The following is a 27,285-nucleotide window of genomic DNA, read 5'->3' as shown; positions in this document are numbered from 1 at the left end:
ACGTTTTTCTGTACCCAAGTATAATAAAACGTTTCGTGACCACCTAGTGACTCTTTATACCTAAATTTTACCATTACATTTTGTAAAGTACTGGAAAGTCGAGTATTATTAACAATAACGCGTAATTACATCCCCGCCCCTCATCGTAAAGGCCGATTTACATTATCTTAGTGTTTAGGAGAGTGCTTTAGGATAGTACTTTAGTTGAAACATGTAAACGCTACTTGCTTTAGTAAACGCTACGCTAAAGAACTTGCCTTTCAAGTTGTACTAAAGCACTCTCCTAAACACTAAGATAATGTAAATCGGCCTTTACGTTTTACAAAAGGACCCCTCCTCCCTCCAAAATTCGTTACGTAATACTTGAACGCTACCTTAGAAGGAATAGATTATTCCATTCTATGGTCTTTGGTTTACTCGACGGATATACCCGATTAATAAAACTTCAACACATACGCCAATTTATTAAAATTTTCACGTAATTTCACGTTTCGAGTGCGTTGCATCTTGGACAGCGAGTTCTCCGATTTCGCTACAAGTTTTTATAACGATTTTTTACTTCTAAGGGCGATGCTTCAACCGGGACTTGCTTCATGGTAATTTACATTCCTGTTAACATGTCAAAAACCCGGGAGTCCTCTAAAGTTACATACTTTTGGAAATATATTACCGTCACTAATCAGTTATTCATAAATAATTGTTTCTTAATATTACGTTATACCTTGTTCAGTGTCCTCTAAAAGCCTCTAAAAGCTCTTACCCGAGCGAGCTTACTCGTTAATCACCGTTGTTTAAGTTTCCATTAAAGATAATTGAACGACTCTGAGTACGTCTGTAAGAAGTATATTGAGAATCACTGTTGTACCTACGTAATACATTCCAAGATCTAGTCATAGTTGTTAAGTAGTTTTAAGTTTTTAAACTTGTACATAATATATCTAATTTAATATTTATGGTGACTGTTTTGTATGATTTTCGATATAAGTGTTTTTGTGTTATGTAAAACATCACAAATAAATAATTTGAATTTACAATGTTTTTTATTTAACACCTTTTTCCAAAACCTTATTATAAACTCTTTATTGTCTTAAGTACCTTTGTCTCTATATTAGTATTTCCTCTAGTTTACGTTTTTATAAATTCCGTGATAGCACAATAGGGCGTGACCAAACAGGGCATGCAAGGTGCGCGGCAGCAACATGCGGCATTCGTAGGAGACAACAACTATGTGAACTTGATGTTGCTATACGAAAAATATCGTAACATCGATGTTGGCACGACCAATGCAACTTACGAAAAATATTTAAGTCTTCTGTAAACGCTTCCACAAATCAGGTTAAAATTCTGAACGAGTATTTATTCACTGCGCACCGGTCGTTCACTTCGTTCATTCTTCGTAGTCTCGCTCGCTCTTTCTCTCTCACACTTCCTCACTACTTTTTATCAACAAAGAAATAGATTAAGAGGTTCTTCTTCATCAAAATTACTTTACATACAGTCAGATGATAAAAAATATCGAAATATGTTATATTTTTTGTTTCTTAATAAATTTCGTACCATTTCACTGTATTTTATTTCTTTGTCAATTATTAATGCAAAAATCCTCGATGTTGGGCTTTCTATTATGACATCGATGTCAATATCGATCATCCCTAATGCGAATGCACCTGCGCACTATAAAGCGCGCGTCACTTGTACAAAAAGAGTGCAGCGGGCCGCGCTCCACGCCGCTATATTTGGTCACGCCCTTATATAGGATAATATAAACAGAGGTGTCGATTTTCTAGATAATTTTTCTTTATTATGACACATGGTCTCGGGTTATTTTCAAAGCTATGACAATACTAACGTTGAATTTAACAAGGCTTAGGCGCCTATTTGGTCGTGTGCGTAAAATCCTTCCAGTAGCTCAGAAGTTGGCTGGGCGCTAAGCAGGTTTCACGAAGCAGCCTCACTGCTCCTGATTTCTGTTCGTTGGGCTACAGTCATGCATTCCAGGACTACGTGGGTGAGAGAGCATCTCTGCGCTGAAACAGCCTCTGTACATGGGGCTGTCTGTCGCACCTAGGACAAATAGATGTTTATTAGTGAGACAGTGGCCCGTAATTGACGTTATTACTTTGAAATTAATTATGTTAAGGTTTAAGGGTCGCTTTGTCACTACTACCACTGCTGGCAGTTTTCTTTTGGACTCTCCGCAGTCCGCGTTTTGCGACCAGCGGTGATGTTGGAGGTCTTCGCAAATCCGCTTCCGAGAAGGGTAAGGTCCAGCCAGTATCATTCTGGATCTTGCAAGCGTAGTCCTTACGTTAATATATATAGTGCGAACGTTGGCTAAATTTTTAACATCATTAATATATTTTATATGTAAAAATTCCTTTTAAGACAAATTTGCACGCCATTATGTGTGGTAAAATATGCGAGCTTTAGATTGTAGCATTCTTGAAAATAAATATTTATTATTCAAAAAATCGTTAAGAGAGTTAATATTAATTATTATTACATAACTCTGGATTGATCCATTAATAACTTTAAGGAAATATATAAATGATAAGAGCGGGGAACAACAGAGTTATTACAACATTAACACGGTAAACATGTCGAAAAAATATTTATTTTATTATGTTATGCTAATAGTGAATTTTCAAGTGAATTCACAATACTGTCAGCGATTATATGAAGTATATCACAATTCGTCTAATAAAGGTAGGTCTTACTATTTATTCAAGTTTTACCATAAGAACTGAATATATATAATATAATATTGAAAACATGGTACTTCGACATAGAACAGTATGCTTTTTTATTAGTGTTAATGTCGCTTAAGACTAATGGTAAATTTGAAATATCTATCATTATCTATGAAGCATTAATTAAATTACTGTGATCATTGAACGCTGTGTTCAAAACAAGCTGATAGAGTTTTTATCAAAAATATCTTTACCATCGGTGTAAAATGTAAGAGTTATTCATTTAGTATGTTTCCTACATATAAACATTCAGGAATGTTATATCTTCTGCGAGCTTCTTGAGGTTATATATTGATGTAAGATCTTTGTAATTATGAAGTCATATTCCTTTCTAAAAAAAATGGACCAAAGAAGTTATGGACGTTTGATTTTTTCTGAGTTTCATTATCGGACGTCAAGGCAAAATAAAATACCATCCGTATCACCTCGACGTCCGTCGTTCCACAACTGAGCGTTTTAAGTCATTTTGCCGCGCACCACCACTATGTGGCACCAGCTGCCCTCTGAAGTATTTTTGAACCAATTCGACTTAGGGTCCTTCAAGAAAAGAGCATACCAATTCTTGAAAGGCCGTCAACGCACTTGCGAGCCGCAAGTGTGAGTGTCCATGGCAGTATTACTTAACATCAGGTGAGCCTCCTGCCCGTTTGCCTCGTATTACATTAAAAAATGCAATGGCACCCTTGACATAAAACGAGAAGTAAAGGTAGACCACATCGTAGATGGGAAGATGATGAAAAGCTAGGCTGAAAAGCAAGACGATCACGAAACCGGTGTCTAATAGTAAATAATATTTACATTTACTTTCACTAACTTTCATCAAAAACTAAGTAGAAATAAAATAATATGTAACTTACAAGATTGTCAATAAAGACTATATTTATTTGTATTTATTCCTTTCTTAGTCCAAAGACATGTGCGCATAGACAAGCAAGAGTATGAAGTGATTGTATCTGGAGGTGGCGGGGCGGCGCGCGCTTCAGCTGCCTTATTACTCGCTGTATTGCGAAACAGACTTTTATACACAGCACGTTTGGATCCAGTACATCGTAACGTTTGCGAGCTTATGACTAAGTAAGTTCAGTTTGGAAATTGGAATTATTCTCGTTTTTTGTAGCTTACCAAATATTATTATTACTAAGCCTTTATTGCTGACACCCAGTACAATATAATAACACTTATTTAAGTTACATAAATAAAACTTAATCTAATACTTGACCCGTTTTAGGTAGTCAACGTGTCCTGTGACACATAGGCCTCTTCCAGCTGTTCCCATTAGTTTCTGATATAAGCTCTCCTTGTCCAAGTTAAGAGACTGATCAAGAGTTCTGACCGCTCTAGGCTGATTATCAGGTTGCGCCGATTCTTCATCTAATTAAGATACTAAAATTTTCCATCTGCTTGTAGATCCAGTTCACAGTTAATTTAGTGTTGTGTGTTGGTCTAGTTGAAAAATGCAGTGGATGATGCTTGCGAAGACACGATTTCAGCACGTCCGCGCCCCCCTAGATTGTCGCGCCCTATGCTTCAGCCTAATTAGCCTAAGGGTTAATCAGGCCCTGACTGTCCAAGTTGTGCCTCTTTATATCGTCTGCCCATGTCTTGCTCTGTCTTCCTCTTTTCCTTTTTCCAACGCGTGGAAACCAAACCACCAAATATTATATCTAATAATATTATCTAGAAATAAATCTACCCGAAGCACCATTAAAAACTAAAAAAGCGTAAATCAATTTAAATTCCATTGTGTATTTTAATAATATTTATTAGTAATCATACCTATCAAGAGTACAGAAATTACAATTTTTTAACCTTACAGAGTAATACTAAAAAGAAAATTAAAACAAACTTTCAAAATTTGGTTCCTGTGGCAGTGTACGTTTAACGCTGGCAGCATTTCCTCGCTGTATTGCGATACTTATTCATTGAGCGAGGAAAGCACCAGCTCTGGGGTCACCGGTACTATCTACCAGGTGCCAACTTAAATCTTTAATAAGCGCCTGTAGATAGTCCTTTCCCCAATCTTTGATTTCATTTATAACATTTCAGATCACTTGCGCTAGCCCCCGCAGCGATATTGAATTATGAGGATTGCGGTATTGATAGTAATATCGATCGTATAACGTCTTTATCAAGACCAGCCCTACCCGTTAACTTACACTTCATGGCACGACTTTCAATCACAAGTAGCTGTATCATAGAATCTTGGACCTTTCTCAAAAACATCAGTGCATTATCATGTGGCTTTTTAACCACGAAAAATTTCAAGTATGTATACATTTCCTTATTGTGGCGATCTAAAGTTTATTAGAGGAAATGTAAGATGGGGATCTGGGTATCACTCTTTCGTTCGCACCCAGCTATCCTAACATAGCAGAGTAGTGGCTTGAGCGTGCATCCCTGAGTTTTCTGTCTATGTGCACTGTCACTCGCTTGTATGTTGATGGAAAACATCGTAAGGAAACCAGCATGCTTAGAGTCACGGTGAGTCGACGGCATGTGACGGTTTCTTTCTATGTGCGCATTTAATCGTTCGAACGGTGAAGGAAAACATCGTGAAGAAACTGGCTTGCCTTAGACCCAAAAAGTCGACGGTGTGTGTCAGGCACAGGAGGCTGATCACCTACTTGCCTATTAGATTGAAAAATGATCATGAAACAGATTCAGAAATCTGAGGCCCAGACCTGAAGAGGTTGTATCGCCACTGATTTTTTGTTCTTAAATTCCAAGTTATATAGATATATTATTAATTTAACATTATCTTTCAGTTTAGATAAATCACAGGGGAAGTTTTCAAAACAGTGCAATCAGTCACCCTGTATCGTAGTACTAGCGAGAAACGAAAGCAGTTATGATAGCGAAATCTTACAAGAATTTGATAAACGAGCTAGTGTTGCTGAACTAAATGTTGCAATAATCATTTTTGACACCGATACAAGCTTCAGACGTGAAGTGTTTACCCTATACAATTCTAATAGAACATATCTCTTCATAGATGAGAATATATGGATCAATGATCCTGATGTTGTACAGTTAGAATTTCCACCATGTCCTAGAGCAGATACTAAGTGTCTATCTGGTTTAATTGTTAATGCTCCAAAAGCTATACTAATTGGAGATGGAGAAGATGTCAAAGAGTATGCACCGCCTATTTATAAGTTGATGAATGAATTCTCTCCAAAACCCGAACACATCAAAGACGTGCTTTTAAAAGAGTTAGATGCACACAACATTGAGGAAGCGGCTTGTTTCTGGGCATTAAATAATAAAATCGAATTTGAACAATGGTATAAAGTTAAAGAAAAGAAATTGCCTCCCGAATACGTAATAAACGTAATAACGTGCAAGAATGGTTCATATATAGATTTGTATAGGAAGGTGTGTGTAGTCGTAAACAAACATTTTCTTTGGAGGGATATAAAAGAATTGGACTACAGAATAAATGAGATGCCTTTAAATTGTACTAACAAACATGAGCTCCAAATTGCTGTAGCAAGTAAACAAAAGGATTTGGCGGGCTATATCGTGTTTGGTTGGCACCCAGGATTGGCGGGAGGTTCTAATACAGCTCAATTTACACAAATTCCTTTAATGGTGGCGGGTCCAGCTAAAGATTCTCTTCTAGGGGAGTCAACATACGGAACATCAGGCAGATTGACAGACTTAGCACGAGGGTATAGACACTTCTTGTCTCAGTGTGGATGGTCTCGCGTGGCTATCGTTTCTGACGACACCGAATATTCTAAATCGTTTGCTGAAGCGATTGTTAGTGAGAGAAATCTTAATTCTGTCCAAGTTACTGTAAGTGAAGATACTATATCCTGGGGGCTAAGGGAGATGAAATCTTATGACGCTAGAATAATTATAGTAAATACCGATTGTGTATTAGCCGATGCAATACTTTCGGAAGTAGTAAAGGTATTCTCACCCTTGACAAATTATGTTTGGATTGTACGCGATTGGTGCGTCATGGAAAATAGAAGACAAATCGAAGGCTTAGTGCATGTTACGATCGAATTCTCTTGGAGAGGTGGGAAGGTTTTCGGTGGATCCGACGATTTAAGACTAAAGTTATCTGAAATTCCTGGACTGATGCAAAGAAATATAACAAGCGTACCTGAAATTTCATATTTGGCAGATGCGTTGTTACAACTTGGTCATGGATTTGCAGCGTATCGTAGACATGACATTAGTAGGCGCTTTGATTTACACGGCTTCGGCACTGCACAGTAAGCATAAAAATTCTAATTAATCCTAAAGCTTTTGATATTTTTAAGTAATAATGGAAACATGACATTCTATTTCAATATTATATTCCTTTACAGAGACTATTACGAAGCGATTGGTGCAGTAAATGTAACGGGAATTGCACAAACCCTTAAATTAAATAACTTTTCAGTCCACGAGCCATTAGTGTTTGTTGGTAGATGGAGAGGAAATGAACGAGATTCGGTGGCTATTTGGAAATTGGTCAACACTACAGTAGTTAAAGTTTGGTCCGCAATAAATGACACTGATTTGTGTTATTCGATACTTGGCTCCGCGAAAATATCAGATAGAGACAATTGTATTGTACGCAGTGGTAATGATTTTACACCACGATGTCACGATGCTTTCATTTTAATAATGATCACAAGTGTTTTACTTATATGTATAGCAATTTATGTAGCACAAAGAATGAGACAAAAACGACTTTTAGCTGAAAACGAGGCGTTAGTGGCTAGACTACTTGAAAGCCGTCAAGAAAAAGCGTCAGCGCTCATTGGATTCCTGGTCGACCGGGGTTCTATCAGACTCTTACATGAAATAGGTTCTGGTTCTTATGGGCGCGTGCGCTTTGCTGAACTAACACGTCCTGGTCGTGGGACTTTAGTTGTTGCAGCAAAAGAACTTCACGAAGGTCTCCTATCGATGGCAGAAGAAAACGAGATACTTAGGGAAGCTTGTGTTCTTGCACGTTTAGAACACAACAATGTCATCAGGCTAATGGGTGTTTGTCTAGTCGACGGTCCGCCCTTGGTTTTGATGGAGCATGCCATTTACTTAGACCTGCAGCGATATTTAATAGAACGGCGTCATTTAGCAACGAAGTTGGTGTATGATAAAGAGGCTGACTATGAAATGTCAGATGAATGCTTGACTCGGTGGGCCCGCGACGCAGCCTGTGCTTTAGAATATTTAACAGAGCGCCGTTTAGTGCATAGAGACATTCGCGCTGCTAACTGCCTGATAGATAAAAAACGCTCTCTGAAGCTGGCAGATTTTGGTATGGCGCGTGAGCTCGACGAAGAAGAGTCGACCTACATGACGTGTCGTAAAGGATTGTTTCCAGTGCTATGGATGGCTCCGGAGAGCTTAAAGGAAGGTGTATTTTCACTAGCATCAGATATTTGGGCTACAGGAGTGCTATTGCTAGAGATAGCTACAATAGGAGCTAGGCCATATGGGGATTGGCCAACGTGGCGAGTATTGAGCCATGTCGTTGATGGAGGACGTCCGCCCTTGCCACCAGATGCTTCGATGCAAATGTAAGTAAAATATCTAGCACTATTAAGATGTATAAGTTCAATGGGTACACTGAATGTATCATTTAGTTCTAATAAAAATAATTTAAATGTAATTTTAGTCCGAATAGTTTCGGACACAGTGAGCAGTGATGGCCTAGTGCCTTCAGCGTGCGACTCCCATCCCTGAGGTCGTAGGTTCGATCCCCGGCTGTGCACTACTGGACTTTCTATGTGCGCATTTAACATTCGCTCGGGCGGTGAAGGAATCGTGAGAAAACCGACATGTCTTTGACACAAAAAGTCAGCGTGTCAGGCACAGGAGGCTACTTGCCTATTAGGTTGAAAAAAATGATCATGAAACAGATTCAGAAATCTGAGGCCGATACCTAAAGAGGTTGTAGCGACATTTGCAATAAAAATTCCTATTTTTTAATATTACGAATGAGAAATTTATTTATTTAAGAACATTGATATACAAAAAACCCAAGATGCACAGTCTCGAATAAAAGTAACGCTCGAAAGTGTCCCGAAACACTATTTCTGTCCCTTTCTATAACAGTTTATGTTACAAGCATATATTATTGCAAAATCAACCTTACGCGAATTGCTTAAAGTTGTTATTACAACGCAGTGTACTTAAAGCAATAAAATTTTACGACCGACCGTGGTCGGTAGGACAAGGTATTGAGTGGAGTCGAACATGACTTTTTTATTTACAACTATTTAACATAATTTTAAATTTATCCGACTTTTCGGGTGCTTTACAGCGTGCGTGGTCACGGTGACTGAAGACAAAAGGTGTTGGATGTTAAATAGTTGTAAATTTATAATAATAACTTTAATCCGGTTAAAAAGTTTTTTCTTTAAATTAAAAAAAAAGTTAAATTGGCTACCTCCTGACCTACACTTTATATAGCGTAAATATATTTGTCAAAAACTACACACAAAAAAGTTCAAAAGTACATAAATTTATTTATAAATAAAAACACAAATAAATAACATCGACTCCACTTATTAGACGCGAGACTATTTGAAATGAGCGCACAATTTAGAATGTTGCGCTCATTTTTTGAGGACGTTTTTTAGACGTTGAGTGTGCATCTTGGGTTTTTTGTATATCAATGTTTAAGAAATGAATCAGACATGATTTGTCTCTTTAGAGAAGTACAATAACGGTATATTATGTTTTTCCAGGCGTAAATTACTACAAAGATGCTGGCACATGGACCCATACAAACGAATAACTGCGACAGAACTCAAAGAGTACCTGACCAACAATCCAAAAGTTATTTCTATAACACTACTGTCGCCCGAACCACCTCTCATTCCACCTTTACAAGAAGCAGACATCAAGTTTTTGACATAATCGCATTTATTGAAGCCTATATAGCGATTTATTTGGTAAAGAAAACTACAGACTAAAGTGATTTTAAAATATAAATTTTGACAATCTAAACATACCTTCAAAATGTCAGTGTTAGTGACTGAAGGAATGAAGGTTTAAGGTTACGTAAAAATACATTTTTAACATTCAAATTGTTAAAAAATAATATTCGTATAAGGGAGCATTCAAGTATTACACCCCCCCGTACCCAATAGTATAACATTTCGTGACCACCAAAGTGACTCTTTATACATAAAAGTTACCATTATGTGGCGTTAAGTACTGGAACGCGTAGTTCAATCTCCGCCCCGCATCGTAACGTTTTACAAAAGGACACACATTTTAATAAATTGAGTGGAAACGTGACTTGGACGAGCGAAAATGATGTTTTTTTTTAAAGTAAAGACGGCTGTTATTAACAACCGTAAAATGACGGCCGTTAGTTGACGGACACCGCTTTTCTAGGAAACGTAAGCTTTAGTGTTTTTATAATTTTCTGACACTTCGTGTGTCCGAGATACATACTACTTACACTACACTAGTTTTACTAACTCAAAAGGTTTAGTTCTCTACATGAAAACACATTTACCGTAACGAGACCTTTATTAAATAATTCAATATAACTCACAATTTCCCCTTAAGGCCTTAAAATAATATACATTTTCGGTGCTTATATAAATTTATAATCTCGACTGAGACGAATATTAAATCGTCATTTACTTTCTCTTTTCACACGAGTTGCATAAATCAAACATAAAATAGCTTTATATCTAGTACCACGAATTATATAATATTTAAAATCACGTTAAAAGACAATATATATACAACAGGATAATTACAGTCCAAACTCCATACACAGTCATTAAAACTTTGAAATTACTTTTCTCTGGCTAGTAAAAACCTGTTAAGGGAGCGTTTAAGTATTACGTAACGCAATTTTTGGAGATTATTGACCCCCCCCCCCCCCCCCATGTAACTCGCCGTAACGTTTTTCAGTACCCAAGTATAGTAAAACGTTTCGTGACCACCTAGTGACTCTTTAGTTACTATTATGTGGTGTAAGTCGAAAAAAATATTAACAATAACGCGTAATTTAATCCCCGCCCCGTATCGTAACGTTTCACAAAAGGACCCCCCCTCCCAAAATACGTTACGTAATACTTGAACGCTCCCAAGACACATTTCACGCGTATGTGTGTCCCTTAACTCAAGTGTTTACCAACGTGGGGCACATGTCAGGGGGGGCACTTTGATTTTCAAGGGGTCAATTTGATTGTCAAGGGGGGACAATAGAAATCGGGTGCATATACGTGAAGACTTGAGAGTGAATCTAACTAAATTGGAACTAAGTTTATACTACAAACATTATTATAGATTATAGTAATAACAGTATATTTGTGATTCTATATTTTTCTTTTACCTAATCCGGAATAATTTGTAAAAAATAAATTTAAAACTATATTTCGTCCTTTCCCTATGTGCTAAGTCTGATGTACACGAACATAGAAATTAATTTGCCTAAAATGTGGGTCAAATCACCCAATGTTAAGTGATACCGCCTATGGACCCTTTAAATGTTCGAGGGTTCGCGAGTGCGTTACCGGCCTTTTAAGATACGCTCATGTGTTGCAGCACCCAAGTCTAATTGGGCGTTTGACGTCCTAATTTCAAACGTAGCGTAATTTCACTTTCAGAGACGCCGTGCCTTTCAAGATTTTGTTTTTCAAAAATATATTTAAAAGCTCCGTAAGTTCAGACACAAAAATATGTCTATAATCGAAATGTTCATCAGAATTAACATACTAAGCTAAATAGAATGTGAAGAAAATAATTTATATATTAACGTTTCGGACGCTATTTACAATTGCCGGAATGATCAGCATCTGAAATTAGAAATTATAATTAATAATATGAAAAATAATGAATAACTGTATCTCACATTTATTTGAGATTTTAAAATGGTAAAACTATTTTCATGTTGCAAAAGCACTCATTGAAGTTACACTTCTTTTGGCGCGTTAGGGAGCGTTCAAGTATTACGTCACGCATTTTTTGGAGATTACTGGACCCCCCCCCCTCATGTAACGCGCCGTAACGTTTTGACTCTTTATACCTAAAAGATACCATTAAGTACTGGAAAGTCGAAAATAATATGTATTAACAATAACGCGTAATTCAATCCCCGCCCCGCAAAGTAACGCTTCACAAAAGGACCCCCCCCCCCCCCCCCAATTTCGTTACGTAATACTTGAACTCTCCCTGACGAGAAAATGATGAGAGTAAATTTAAACGATGCGCGCGCACACCGTCACAAATAACCGACACCCCGAAGTTAGCAATAGTCAACATTTTAGTTTTTTCTATTGTTAGTGTCGTTTTTTTTCAAGAATAACATTTTTATCTTGTTAAGCCAAAGAAATATAACTTCTAACGAGTGTACATAAGTAGGTACACACACACGTATTTTTTATTTTTATTTAGTTTTTACTGCCATATTGTTATATTCATAAGTGAATAATGAAAAAAATATATTATTAATGAGAAATCTCAGGTTTGTTTTTCAATAAATATCTCAAAACACTAGTGGCTTCAGCGTCCGACTCTCATCCCGGAGATCGTAGGTTCGATCCCAGCTGTGCACCAATTAAATTTCGTCACCATATTATGGCTCAACAAAAACTCAAATTAATACCTAGGCGGTTGTGGCTGGGGGCCCATATGAGGGTGAGACGGTCCAGGGGGCACGCCCATCATCGGCATGTACTGCTGGTACATCGGCTTCGGTTCGCGCATGAGCTCATGGTACAGGTTCAAGGCGTCTACTAGGTCTGCGCTAAGCTGGGTCAGGCGGGCGTGGCGCCTAGAAAAAGTTTAATTTGTTTAATGGCTAGGGCGTGGCGCCTGGAAAATGTTAGTTTAATTATTTGCTTAAGTGCTCCAATGGCTAATTCATAGACAATTATATTTAAACAAAACACAGTTAAAATTTATTAAATTAAAAAATATATAAATTTATTAGAATTTAAACTTTGCATTTATTACTTTAATACTTTTCCTCAGATTCGCGGACTTCAACGAACTGTAATGGTTAAAGACAATAACTAAAATGTATTTCGTTAGGGCTTCTAATAAATTAGGGGACCTTAAATGGTCCATTACTGAATGGACCACACTTTTTTTTTTAATTTTTAGACCTGGATGTCAGCCTTATAGATTTTCTTCGTTATCTAAATGGTATTGACTATTAATCCCAGATGCAGACACGAGCAAATGATTTATACTCTGATTTTTAATTCCGTAAAATTCTGACATTTCATAAATGTTGCTACTAAAAAAGTTCTCCGCCGAAAAGGGACAAATTTGACCCATTTTAGGGCAATAAAATAAAATGCTACGTATTGTTTATGTTTTATCTACAAAAAGGTAAATCTTAATACTTCCTTACTCAGGTGATACAAAAATAACAAATATTTCAATATCACGAACAATATATCGAATTAATACTTAAATTATTAAAGTATTAATTCGATATATTGTTAGTACGCACAACGGACCAATTAGGAGTCTAATTGCGGAGAAAGGAGTCCTACTACCCTACTTTAATTAGTTTATTTTATTCTTTAGCTGGAATCACTGCCTACTAATTCCAGGTTTAGTAAACCTTTTTAAAAAAATGTTTTCTTTACTTGTGCCTTTTTTATTGTTTTTAAACTAGGGACGTAATTATCAGTCGCCGTAAAACCACTTTTAATATTGAGCACTGCACTTAATAAAATGGATACATTCACTAACATCAAAATGTTTGTATAATCAGATGTTGACTCGTATTGAAATTGAAAAATGTGCCCGGCCAAAAAGGTTTGTAATCTCTGACATGTCAAAAAATGATGGCTGTCAGAATTCTACGGAATTAAAAATCAGAGTATAGTATAGATTTCTTTTTACATGTTTAATTAAACCGTTGTAGCTTAAAAACGCAACATACAACATTAATTTATTAAGAAAATATTGTCGTATTGATCCGAATTTAATTCAATACAAAATACAAGAAAATCATATACTTAAATGCTCGCCAGCTTGAAAGCACATTTTTTTTTTAAATACCTATCAGCCTTCTCCAGTGCGGCATCAACGAGCGGTCCCATAGCGTACACGCGTGCCTCAAGCTCTGACTGACGTGCGTCATCCGGAGTTTCGCCAGTTGGATCTGCTTCGTGGAGTAAGGCGAGTGCTTCGTCCATACAAGACTCGTCTATGCGCAGAGGTGTCTCGGGTGCGAATTGCACGGTTTTGCCGCTAGATGTCGCTGGCGGACGAGTTTCACTTTCTGAAAGGCGGTAACGTATTATTAGAACTTTGCATGTAAATTGAAAATAAATAAGCTAATAATGATTGTTTACTGTTTAGTTTTAACTTCCAAATATAAAGTAAATTAGTAAATATAATATATAACTAGTGACTACAAAATTTTATAATACATAAATATAATATAATATTTAGTTCTTTTATAGCCTTATTAGTTATTATCTTTCTACAAACAAATTTTTATTTATTACGTCTTGTCTTTTAGTCAAAGCCTCCTCTTATTTTCCAAACTTTGTGTTCAATCCACATTGGACCTACGTTTTATAATATTTGTTACGAAGACGGGTCGACTGCAATTTTTTAGAACTTTTCAGTAGGCTGAAATATGATTTATGACCATTTCAGGAGAACGTCAATCAAATATTAAAAAACCGTAATTTACAAGAATATCATCCTAGTTTTCAGGATGTGAATTATTTTTTCAGACGATATCAAGAGATAAACACCGAAGTGATAAAGTGCTAATTTAGTGAAGACAAGCGATAAAGTACTATGTAAAGTGTGCGTAATTAAAGTAATTCGTACAGTAATTTGTGTATGTGTAAATAGTGAATTTCTGTGTAGGTTTAAGTTTTTAGTGTAAACAAATTCCTCACTGATTTATTTAGAAATAAACCCTTGAAGAGATCTACGGCGTTTTCTATCCGATCCACTAGCTAACTTATCTGCCTAATGCCTACCTGTCTTTGGTGCCCCACAGTCCAAACCGTAGAAATTAATCAACGAATAATATATACTTATAATGAAATATATACAGTGTTTCTTCGTATCGGTTAGGATTGGATTTGGTATAATCAATTTATTAATAGAAGTTAAATTAAGAATGGAACCTAATAAAGAATCAAACAATCACGAAAATTAAAATTAATCCCAAAAATAGATCATCGAATAGTTAATAACTACAGTAGAACCTCGATAACTCAAACCTCGGTAACTTAAAAGCCTCTATAACTTCAAAAAATAATATTTTCCCTTCCCATCAGAGCCAAAAACCTCCATAACTTAAAATACGCAACCTCTGTAACTTAAATAAGTAAAATCTGAATTGGCCCTCAGTAACTTAAAACAATGTTTCCACAACCTCTATAACATAAAACTGTTTGTTAATTACTCATTTTGAAGAAAAAAATGAAAAGCAAAAAGAGCTTTAACAACTGTAAGATCATTTATAGAGCAGTGTAGCAACATAAAAGATAATGTCTCTTCTCTATTTGTCATTGAAAATCAAATCTATTTAGAAACTGTGAATTGCTTAAAACAAAAGAAAATCACAGACTTTTTTAAGTAGACTAAACCTTTAATTGTTGTTTTATTTTTATGTAACGTGTAATGTGAATAAATAAATAGGATTATCTGTATTTTATTGAACCAATCCTTCTGACGCATTCGAGTAAAAATAGGAATAAGGGTACATACATACATATGTACATACCCACCTCTATATTAACCTATCCCTAACATCGACCCTTGATAACTTAAAACCTCTATAACTTAAAATATTTGTGTTTCCCTTGGACTTTAACTTATCGAGTTTCTACTGTATTATGTTCAAGAATATAAAAACATTTACCTGGAGCTGGTTCACTAAGATCGGAGGTAACAAAGTTCGCTGGAAACAATCCCTCGCCACGCTCATTGTAGCCTTTCCACCAGTTGGGGTCGGTGGAGTCAGTCACATGTACTGAAAATACATTATTAATCAAAAAACCATTTGAAAAGAAGAGAAGAGTTTAAGAATTTAAAAAAAACATTAACAATTTATTTTCAACGTTGTAGCTTTTATTTATTTATTAACTTTACAGAATAATTTAATGAAATCTAAATCAATTTCAAATTATTTAAAGAAGTCTATTAAGTATGAGGGTGTGCAATTATTTAATCAATTACCCCTACAAAATTCGTAATATTAGCGTGTTTAATCAATTCAAAAAGGGCATTAAAGATTAGAATGAGCCTAATCGACTAAAATCGTATATTATATAAGTTTCTCATGTAAATAAGAATACATTTTTTTGTTATGAGAAAGTTCTTTAAACATTACATTCCGGTTATGATGTTATAGTACGAGATCCGACCGCGTGATTTATACGTTCATATGTTTGATTAATAAAATATAATTTTTATCGATATTTATAACTAAACCAATGCAGATCCGCAAAGGTGGCCATCCAAATTTGGCCGCAATTAATTTTAATTAAAATGTAATTAATTATTTATTTTTGAACAATTACGTTCACTTGTAATTGTTAAAAAATATATTTCATTAGAAAGAAATATACCTGAGATACCGAGAAAGTTCAAGGTGCCATCCCTCACTTGGCCGCAACCTAATGTCAGCCAGGTGTAAACAGGTATAATTTCGTTAAATATATACGTTCATAATGTATTATCATGTTATACATACCAAATTGAAGATTAATTCTTTCCCTACATGATGAGATATAGGTGCCTATGCAAAAATGCCCGCAAATAGTGACTGCCAACGATTAAAGATAAATAAAAGCGAGAGAAACTTAAGATAAACACCCCATGTCGAATAAAGATAGAGCATCCCAGCTGCTTGTCGTTTTTATGCTACTGCGCATGCGTCCATAGGCAAGGTGCTCAACTAAATACCGTACTGAATATTGCAATCATATCAATATTGTTTTAGTTGAATATAATTAAAAAAATATTGAAAACACTAGTTTGGTAGATTAATTATTATGACATATTATTTTTACTGCTCAATTTTTGGAGTATTTTAAACTCCAAGCAAATACGCGAGCTACTAGTTGAGCACCTTATCTATGGACGCATGCGCAGTAGCATAAAAACGACAAGCAGCTGGGATGCTCTATCTTTATTCGACATGGGGTGTTTATCTTAAGTTTCTCTCGCTTTTATTTATCTTTAATCGTTGGCAGTCACTATTTGCGGGCATTTTTGCATAGGCACCTATATCTCATCATGTAGGGAAATAATTAATCTTCAATTTGGTATGTATAACATGATAATACATTATGAACGTATATATTTAACGAAATTATACCTGTTTACACCTGGCTGACATTAGGTTGCGGCCAAGTGAGGGATGGCACCTTGAACTTTCTCGGTATCTCAGGTATATTTCTTTCTAATGAAATATATTTTTTAACAATTACAAGTGAACGTAATTGTTCAAAAATAAATAATTAATTACATTTTAATTAAAATTAATTGCGGCCAAATTTGGATGGCCACCTTTGCGGATCTGCATTGGTTTAGTTATAAATATCGATAAAAATTATATTTTATTAATCAAACATATGAACGTATAAATCACGCGGTCGGATCTTAGACTATTAGTATTTAGTACTGCAGAAAAACTATGAAAAAAGCTTTAGGTTTAAAACAATCAAACTTAATATTTTCCGTGTGTTACGGAAACTTTTTTAAAAATCTAATGAATTTTTTTTAATTTATTATACACAGCTCATACCTATTTCTCCCGCAACAAAGGTCAGCTCATTATCTTCAGCGGCTTCAAAGTCGTACAACGCGCGGACTTTTCTCGCAGGTGGGGGCTCACTTGTCGTCTCCACGCGGGGATAAAGAGTCTTCGAGGTAGATGTGTTAGCGGGTCCTGCTGTGGGATTGGCCTCTCTTAGTGAAAGAGCGATCGCGCGAGCTAACTCTTCTTGCTCTCGTTGAGCTGCTACGTCTTTGGCAGATTGCTGGAGGGTACAACATAAACCTATATATATTTGGAGTCTACCCTCAGAATGTCCCCTCATGAACCCTCATTTTATTGTCAAGATAATCAATATTAGGTACTTAAAATGTAATTTAATATAGAAAATTTTGAGTGTAAAATGTGCCAAAAAATATACATAGTACCACTTTTTTTTTCTGGGATGTTTCGAACACAGAGAAAGAAGAAGTGTTAAATGAGTAGAGAACTTAGACCCGTTTCTCGTAAACTGACTTACTGCGTAGAAAGGGACCACCAATATACATAGTAATACCATTGGCAATAATTTTACGGATAACAATAAGTTTATATATACATATTACATATAATATAGTACAATGTAGTCTTAGCAATCCTAATCCACTATGACTGAAGACAGAGTGGTGTGGAGGCAGCAAGTCAACTTATCGCTTAGGGCTTTTCAAGAGAGGCACAACCTTCAGTAATGATAAGATTACGAAGAAGAAAGTACAAAGAAGCTATGGTTTGGCAGGCAATAGTTTGATAAATTTTAATATAGAGAAACCCTTCAAATAGCCAGCTGTTTTTGTTAACTTAATAACTCGACTTATTATATAAAAACTTTGGCAGGGAGATATACCAGATTAGTCTTATAACATACACAAGAATCTACTATATACATAACATGTAAATTTATAGTAACTATAGTATATTTATTCACTGTTGGGTGTTTACCTGTGTATCAGTATTAGGTACAGCAACAGTCTTTTCTCCTATCTCTGCACACAGCTTAGTATGTAGAGATGGAATCAGATCAAGTTGCGAGTCGTTCCTGAACTCTCCCTCAGCCCATTTCCGTAGCAATGCTCTTAATTTCTGAGCAACAGCCGGTTGGGCACGGGAGAGTAAACGGCGATATTCCATTTCGAATTCACGTGATGCAACCTATATGAATTAATGAATTTTTAAAAAGGATATTCCAAAAACTGTATTTTTATAATTGATCTATAAATTTTTAAAGCCAAGGTGCCTAGCGGGCCTGTATTTAGACCATAAGTTTGACAACAGTTAATTATAAATAGCATAACTTATTATTATGACATTGTGTGTTCTTATTATAAAGTTAATGAAAATTAATATGACATTTGCATGCCTATTTTTATACGCCTGATTGTGCGATTGATCGATCTAAATGTACCACTTTCTTGCAACTAAATGATTTATTATTATTATTAGAAATTACAAATACCAAACTTCAATATTTAAAACTAGTAATGTTTTAACTATGTCGAAGCATAGCGTATCTCACAACCAAGGTTGTTGTTCAATTATAGCTTGATAAATTATTTATGAGCTCAATTAACAATTGATTGGTGAAGGTAAACATAAATAGCACAACCAGTCTATTTATTATTATTAAAGCTTGTCACTGTAAGTTGACTCTATAGTATCCATTAAGAACTGTACAATAACATCTTTATCTGGTTCTAACTAGGTATACTGTTGAAATATGTTTATGTCATCTGGGACCCCTCAAGAAAGATTATATCAATAAAATTATTAAGATTTTAGAAGGCGTCATATGATGGATGCTTAAAAACTTTAACCTATTGTAGAAAACTTTGTCATCTGTCTTGACACAACAAAGAGACGCTAATCGAAACATACAATTTTGTTACAGGCTCAACTTTGAGAAAATATTAACTATAAATACGGACAATCATCTTGGTAAAATTAAACACAAAGTATAGAATTCTGAATTCTTTTGCTGCTAGTATGTTTACTAAATAATAATTATAATTGCTAGCTCATAGCTACATTATAAAAAGCTGTGAACTACTGTTCTTTTAATATCAAAATATGTACCTCTAAGTGGAATATCTTTCCACAATTCGATACACAAGCATCAAGTAAAGTAGCTGCATGGACTTGTACATGAGGGTCTGGATGAGCAAGACGTCGCATCACAGCACGGAGACAATCTCTTGAATTTGTGGCACTTGCACCAGCTCGATCGCAAATCTCCAATATAAGTCCCCATTCTTCACTTGTGTTATTTTCACTTGTTGCACGCTCTGTAGATAAAAAGTAAATTTATATTTCACATATACTAATACTGATATATTAGAGGATGACAAAATTCCGGTAGTTATTCTGATACTGCCTTTAAAGTACTGAAGTAATAATATAATGCTATACAGCAGACGCTAATCCCTCATATGTCTTGTGCTGTTTTATAAGTTATTAGTATATTAAATATGTATTCCATTAGTTGTTCTATGTATCCAAATATAAGTTGTAGGAATACATATATAATAAAGAAATAATTTAATAGCTGTTCTTCCTAATTGACTTGTTTGTAATGTAAACATAAGAGATATTCATTGTTTAATTAATAAGTACTTGGATACAACTTTTTTTTGTTCCGAATGTTTAGTCTTTGTTTATGTCTGTAAATATATTGTAACAATTTACAGATATTGCATCTTGATAAAAATATGACTCACATGATTTAACATGTTAATTTTTCATATCTATATGAGTAACAATATCTCATTATATTATATTTATATATTAACACTACATATTACATTTCTGGTTGAGAAACTAAATGTGTGATAAAATTCAACCAAACCTAGTTTCTATATTCTTTGGAGAGGAATATGAAACAACAGTAACTATAAAAAATGCTTCTACAGTCATTGCACAATACATTCAATACAATTTTTCCTTATGATTATAAATTGTACGACCTAACACGAGAAACTGATGCTTATTAACTTATCGTTAGTAACAAGAATTAGTCACAAGTTCTCTAATTAAAAAGGTTAATCAACTTACCAACGTCTGCGTCGAACGGTGACGATGTTCCAAAGATTCCCATTTCGTGGCTTTCTTTTTTGTTCAATTTTTTTTAATACACGAAATAGATGGTAAGTTTTATTTGATATCCACGCAAATGTTATGGCAATCACATTGATGAATACGATCTCTTTGTTTAGACTTGTGAGATTTAATTTTATCTTGTTTATAATCCTGTTAAATGATTAATGTTATGAAAAGTCAGAAGAAAACAACAAGCTGAAGCTTCTATCGATGAACAGAAACTCGGTTGTCATTTGTTGCGACATATGACAATTGACAACTGACAATCTTTTGACGTGTCTTTTATCAACTGTTTGTAATTTGTATTGTAACTAAAACCAGTACAAAGATGCTGGTTTGCGCTAGGTATATAAAATTTTTCAACTTCAGAGGTATTTTTGTTGAAATTTGGGATAAAAGTACTTGTACGTTTACAACAAATTATTTTTACATCTAGTTATGAAATGGCATGTAGATGGCGCTATTCCAATATTAAAATACAATTGCATTCCAACATAAAGATTTTTACTACCTATAATATATGTTAATATACATGAAATGCCGTATGCACATTATTTATTGTTAGCTGGTTTTTGATAAATTTTTATTTTATGGATTACTTATTTAATTTTACTTCAAAAATAATTTAAAAGCTGTAACTATTCATTTTTATTTTGCTGTAACTATTCTCGCCTTGAATATGATTCAATAATAAACATTATATAGGTACCTATGGTAATGACCTTAACTTGCATAGCTAAACATTTCCGTGATACGCTCGCTACGCGTTATGCCATTGATTATATTATTTTGATTTAGCTGCCTATGTCATACGCATCAAAGATTTTTTTTTCGAGTTTAATTTACTTTATATTTTGTCTTTGGTCGTAATAATAAAAATATCAAAATCATGGAACCTTAAAAAAAAATTTCAATGCGAATATACTTAGTTATTAACTTTGCTGGCTTATCATGGATTTTAAATATTGTTATTAATGCCCATTTAATAATTTAAAAAACCATATTATAGATTGTTTTGATGTGATTAAAAAGTAAAAAGTATTTATTTGTAGATTTCAAATAATTATGTCGTTTATAGAAACCTAACTAGAATACTGTGTCATCATCACAGCGTGATCACAAAACGGTGATAGGACTGATTTGTTTCATTTTTTTTATACTAGATGTAAACAGAATTAATGACGTTCGTAGTTCTAGAGACAGATTATACAAAGTTAAAATTAATTTAACAAAAGCAATAACAGGTGGCGTTAGTAGCAATTGAACGCGTTCTAAGATGCGTTTCTGAATAGTTTTGTAGATGCGCGAGGCACTCTTGGGAGGGACGGCCCAATTTAAAATGTGGCTTGCCCATTACACAATGAATTTATTACCGCATACGGCTGACACATACTTGCATGTCATGTGCGTTAACGCTTGGGATTTTTCTACAATTAACATTGTTACTTATGATATTTTTAAACGCTATATATGCATAGAATAATAATAAATTAGAATATAATGCGATCGTGAGAACTAAATATTTCGTTTCGGAATATTTAATAGGTTATATCACTATGGATTCTTTTCAATCGACCTTATGTCAACTGTCATATTTTATTTGTACCTTGATGTTAAATTATGGATGTATTATTATTGTTTGATATTTAACGATAATAGTTTTGATGAGAAATGTTTGCCGTTATTGTTGCGCATGCTGAATATTATTTTTGAAGGTATACTTCTTTAGGCGCGTTGTGAAAAATTTATGAGAGTGAAATTTTACGATGCGCACATTAACACAAAATTAACAGAATGAAGTTAGTTCTAGGTGTGATTAAAATCGATAATAACTGTGTTCAAGTTGTATATTCAAGTATTTTTATATTTAGATCACGTCTTTCTTAACAGTTCAATTAAACAGTGTGAATAAATAAATATTATTTTGGTGTTTTTATTAAATCAATTTCACGTCAAATACGACGGTGATAGTATTTACTAATAAAAATTTTATTGATCAATTTTAATATTTATCGTTAATCACTCGTGTATTTTAGTTATTTTTTCCATACGCCAAAGAAGTATAACTTCTAACGCGTGTACATAAGTACACACACTCTTTTTTAGTTATTATTATTAGTAATTATGTGAAATTCCTGATAAGATATAAACACGGAAGTTAAAGCTGCATATTAAAAGAAAAGTATTTGTCTATTTGATTTTGGATTGGACTGAATCCAAATCGAATGGGGGTTTTGTGTAATTTGGCAAAGGTTCCCGCTTGACAGACACCTGTCGTCATCAGGTTGTCTGTGAAGTTCAATACCTACCATTTGTATACATACTTTGATTATGTGTTAAATGTCACGTGAAGAAATTGGCTTGATTCTTTTCTTCGACTGAATACAGCAAATATGTTTTTTCTCTTAACAACCGATCATGATTAAATACCTATATATATATATATATATATAAATTAATTTTATTTACATTTTGGAGTAGGCATATCTGTTATCTCTTAAAGACGATCTATTCTTTTTAATTTGGGATGTGTTTTTGATCAAAATTAATCTATTAACCAAAAATTGGTTGTAGCATATGGCATTTTCCGAGTAAAAAAAACCATTTTACACATAGGGTTGTTAAAGCACCAAGTCATTGTTTAGAAGCGCGGCATCCAAAATTAAACTAGCCATGATGATGATCCATCGCAAGGAGATGGCGCTATAAGACACAAGTAGGGCATAATGAATGAACTCCAGTCAATATGAGTGAAGTGAGTTTGATATTAAGGCACGTCACCAGCAAAGTCGCGAAACGTTAGCTATTCCATGCCAGTATTTCAATAAGTGTGAAATATAAATCCTATAATCTATACAAAAGAAGAAATAAACTTTAAATTACTACGCTCGAGAACCGGTATCCAATTGATAATGGCGTCCTGTGGGGTAAAAAAAGAATGGAATGTCCTCTCTATAGGACGATTTGCAATTCATATCTATGAATAAACAATTATTGGCATTTTTTTAATATAAGGGGGTAAACGAGCCTACGGGGCGCCCAAAAAGGGCAGTCATCGCAGCCCTTGACAGCCATTTTAGACGGTGCGTTGCCGGCCTTTGGGAGGAGTACACTCTAACTTTGAATGTTGATATGAATTTACTATGGACAGTGTACTTGAATACCTATATCAACAACAACAGTCAAAATCTATTATAACAACATCGAAGGGACTACTCATATTTGGTTGTAAAAACCGATGACGTTGTTATTAAGTACCTAATATGTAAGTACTACTTATTATTGAATGTGTGATTAATATACTCATGTATAAAATAAAACTAAATTTTATTTATTTCACATAGGATTATAATAAAAAGACATTACGTGCACATAATTATAATTTTTCTACATTAACAAAATATGTTTTTTTTAATGCGGTCTAATAGAAATCAGCCGGGACCTTTGAATTTGGTCAATAGAACCGGTATGTTCTTAACGATGTCGTCGCAAATTGTTTAGTACTAGCTAACCTAAATATTTAAAAATTGAAGGGCATTTAAACAGCGCAGTATCCCACAAAGGTGTCATGGCACGATGACACGTCTCAAACCGGTTTAATGTCCTTGATAGACAAGGTTTCCGTATACTTCCCTCACGCATCTTGTGTTTTAGAATTAATTTAATCATCGAAACTAAATTTATAATGAGTCTATGGTAGTATATATGTATATTTATATTATTTTATAATGTTAACATTCTCATTCTAATATGTTAATGTTGTAAGTCATATACTTATTACATACATTAATAATTAACTAGTGTCGCTGCAACATTTTTTATATTTGTACTTGTGTCTTTACTAAGACATGAAACATTACGTTAATAATAAGCCTAATAAGTCATTTAAGTATATCCTAATTTTCTAATAAGGATTTTTACATAAGAAAGTCCAGTAACACTACTTACAGTCTCTATTAACGGAATGACACTCTGTTCTTGTGTTCTATTTTTTCACTTACCACTGTTTAGCATTTAACACAAACATGCACTAACACCAATTCCCTAGTTCAGTCTTCTCACTAGGCCCGTGGTGTCAAGGAGTTGAATAGCCTCGACATTCACGTGACGGTGGAGCCTATGTTCGTGGGCTCCAGCAGTCTTTTTATGATTGTGGCGACGTTCTCTACATTAAGGTCCCGATGGAGGTCGTTATTTCCAATGTAACAGGGAGCATAGACTATTCCCCTGAACACTTTGTTTTGGAAGCGCTGAAATATAGCTTATATTATTGCATCAGATTCTCTGATCATTTTGTTTGTTACAAGTAGATGATGAGCCTTCTGAGACACATGTCGTCGATTTTTGGGTCTACCTGGTCTTCTTAAGTGGTTTGCCTTCGCTGTACTACGAATAATTCTTGGTTGCTGTCAAATAATGGTATTTCTTTATACTTACAAATTTGGTTCAAACATAAATTTGTAATAATGTAATTGATGACGGAAATTTAGAGGATGTAGTTAAATTATAAATTTCGATAAAAAAGAGAAAAAGCCTACCAGAAACCTGGGAAGATGAAATAAAAGAGATAGAAAGCAGGGAAAGATTGAAAAATAGTAGCGAGGATGAGAGACAAATTGAAGAATTTGGAGCAGGCCTTCACGCCGTAGGAATTCGTGTACATGTTCAATATTATAACATATACTTAATGTAAATTTAAAATGATTAATATATAGTACTCTTACAGTATAGGCAATTTTTTTTATTAATAATTAGAAACATTTCATTTAACTGGCGGCCTATCTCGCTGGCCTGAAGATTTTTTTATATACTTGCATTGTACTTGCACTATTTGTACAAGGAATATCAAACCTACCAAAGCATCTGGTAATGTTAATTACAATAAGGGCTTAGTAATTGACAAATTCTAAACGAATTCTTCGTATACGGGTTACATGAAGTGTCAATGTAAATAGGTCAAGGTAGCTTTGTACTGCGTTCAAAGCCGTAAATTCATTTGACGTAATTGTTTTAAACGGCATAGATACTACAATTAATATTTGACCGTATTTTAGGCGTGTACTGTTATACCCTTAGTATGTAAGCCATATTGCTAATCTTTGCCATTCTAATAGGTATTCCGGAAGGCTTATAATAATCGTCGACGACCAATCCCTCTCCGAGCGGCTTGATCTTTTGGCGTTTCGTAGAGATGTGAGGTCACTATGCATCTTCTACCGCATTTACCATGTGGTCAGAGGAGTTATTCGCATTAATACCTGCAGCTGAATTTCGTCATCGGACGTCGAGGCAGAATACGAAATTCCACCCGAATCACCTCGAAGTCCGCCGTTCCACAACTGAGCATTTTTCAAGGCAGTTTTTTCCACGCACCACCACTTTGTGGAACCAGTTGCCCATTGAAGTATTTCCGAACCAATTGGACTTAGGGTCCTTCAAGAGCGTACCAATTCTTAAAAGACCTGAAACGCACTGGCGAGCTCCCAAGAATTGAGAGTGTCCAATGGCGGCGGTATCACATAACATCAGGTGAGCCTCCTGCCCGTGTGTCCCGTCAAGTATACCAAGCAGGAGCAGAGGCAGTTAATTCCCGTATAACAGAACGTATAGTCTATCTCTCTCTCTCTCTCTCTCTCTCTCTCTCTATTACAAGCCTTTACCGGCTTCGCACAGCTGAATTTAGCAGTAGACATAGACAAATGAATGTTTTGAGTTTGTTTGTTACAATTTTAAACAAATCCTTTTAACATTGAACATTAATATAAATGAATTTATAAACACAAATATATAACCGATAATACTAAACAAAGAAAGATGTTAGGCGAATCTAGTTGGCCATGCTAATTAAAGAGTCATTGACATTGAGACATCTGCTTTGCACATTTTTTGTTTGTACGTTACTTTATTACAAAAATAACTTTATGTGATACTGCGGAGCACACATCAATTGATTCTCTTGATGTAATTATCTAAGACAATGCAAGCCACTGTGACTGGGCAAAATGTGCGAACAAAATCATATTGTATCTATGAACACCTTTCGTGCAAATAAACGATTATTATAATATACATATAGTAGATTATTTTACGATTATTATTAGTATGTAATTTATGGAATAGTATTTGTATCTCTGCGCACACATTTTTGTTCTATAGTATCCTGGGCACAGCGCACTGTAGGCCTAAAGAACATTGTTAAATCATCAAGGATCAATTCTTATCAGGGTGCGATAAAGTATTACACTTCTATTAAGACTGACGTATTGTTGATTATTAACGTAATATACCAAATCTGATAATTACCATAAGTCTTTGTGACGATGGTGCTGCTATATTTTAACTTTAAACGTGAATCGCCCTACATTCGCTTGTTGCAAATTTTTGCACGTGCAATTTCGTAGCGTCGTTACGACGTAGAAGCTGTAGCTGCATTGCTACGGAGTGCATGTGCAATGTAGCATTTCGTAGCGTCGCTACATTACCGAAGTTCTTGAACGTATACTTTTATTTATATACTCAAATTTATCTTCAATGTTTTTTCTCTGTTGCACTTGTATCATTTTGAACGTCTCAAAACATTATTTGACTATTTGTACCTTTTTAATAAAATTTCCAATTCTATGGATTCTGAGATCGTCAAACTATCCAGATATAAACTCGCAAGTGACATAGTAATTACACTAGCCAAATTGGATTTGGAATCTACAGAAGCAAAACTACATA

The 27,285-nt window shown here is 34.7% G+C and overlaps 2 protein-coding genes across 2 annotated transcripts; one reads left to right on the top strand and one right to left on the bottom strand.

Annotated features, from left to right (window-relative positions):
- The first annotated feature begins 2,576 nt into the window (after window positions 1-2,576).
- LOC125056236 lies at window positions 2,577-9,802 on the top strand. Its single transcript, XM_047659268.1, has 6 exons — window positions 2,577-2,706; window positions 3,656-3,824; window positions 4,797-5,015; window positions 5,516-6,976; window positions 7,073-8,275; window positions 9,449-9,802. Exons 1-6 carry the CDS (start codon window positions 2,598-2,600, stop codon window positions 9,618-9,620), a joined length of 3,333 nt encoding a protein of 1,110 aa, XP_047515224.1. The 5' UTR covers window positions 2,577-2,597; the 3' UTR covers window positions 9,621-9,802.
- A 1,250-nt stretch (window positions 9,803-11,052) lies between these two features.
- LOC125055997 (signal transducing adapter molecule 1) lies at window positions 11,053-20,785 on the bottom strand. The gene is made up of 8 exons (XM_047658800.1): window positions 20,518-20,785; window positions 19,543-19,751; window positions 18,412-18,621; window positions 17,464-17,698; window positions 15,574-15,684; window positions 13,743-13,965; window positions 12,331-12,498; window positions 11,053-11,521 (listed from the first exon to the last, which is right to left on the bottom strand). Exons 1-8 carry the CDS (start codon window positions 20,558-20,560, stop codon window positions 11,515-11,517), a joined length of 1,206 nt encoding a protein of 401 aa, XP_047514756.1. The 5' UTR covers window positions 20,561-20,785; the 3' UTR covers window positions 11,053-11,514.
- Window positions 20,786-27,285: the final 6,500 nt, after the last annotated feature.

Source organism: Pieris napi, chromosome 14 (assembly GCF_905475465.1).
Source record: "Pieris napi chromosome 14, ilPieNapi1.2, whole genome shotgun sequence".
In the NCBI taxonomy this organism is placed as follows: domain Eukaryota; kingdom Metazoa; phylum Arthropoda; class Insecta; order Lepidoptera; family Pieridae; genus Pieris; species Pieris napi.
This window is presented reverse-complemented; position numbering and strand designations above follow the sequence as displayed.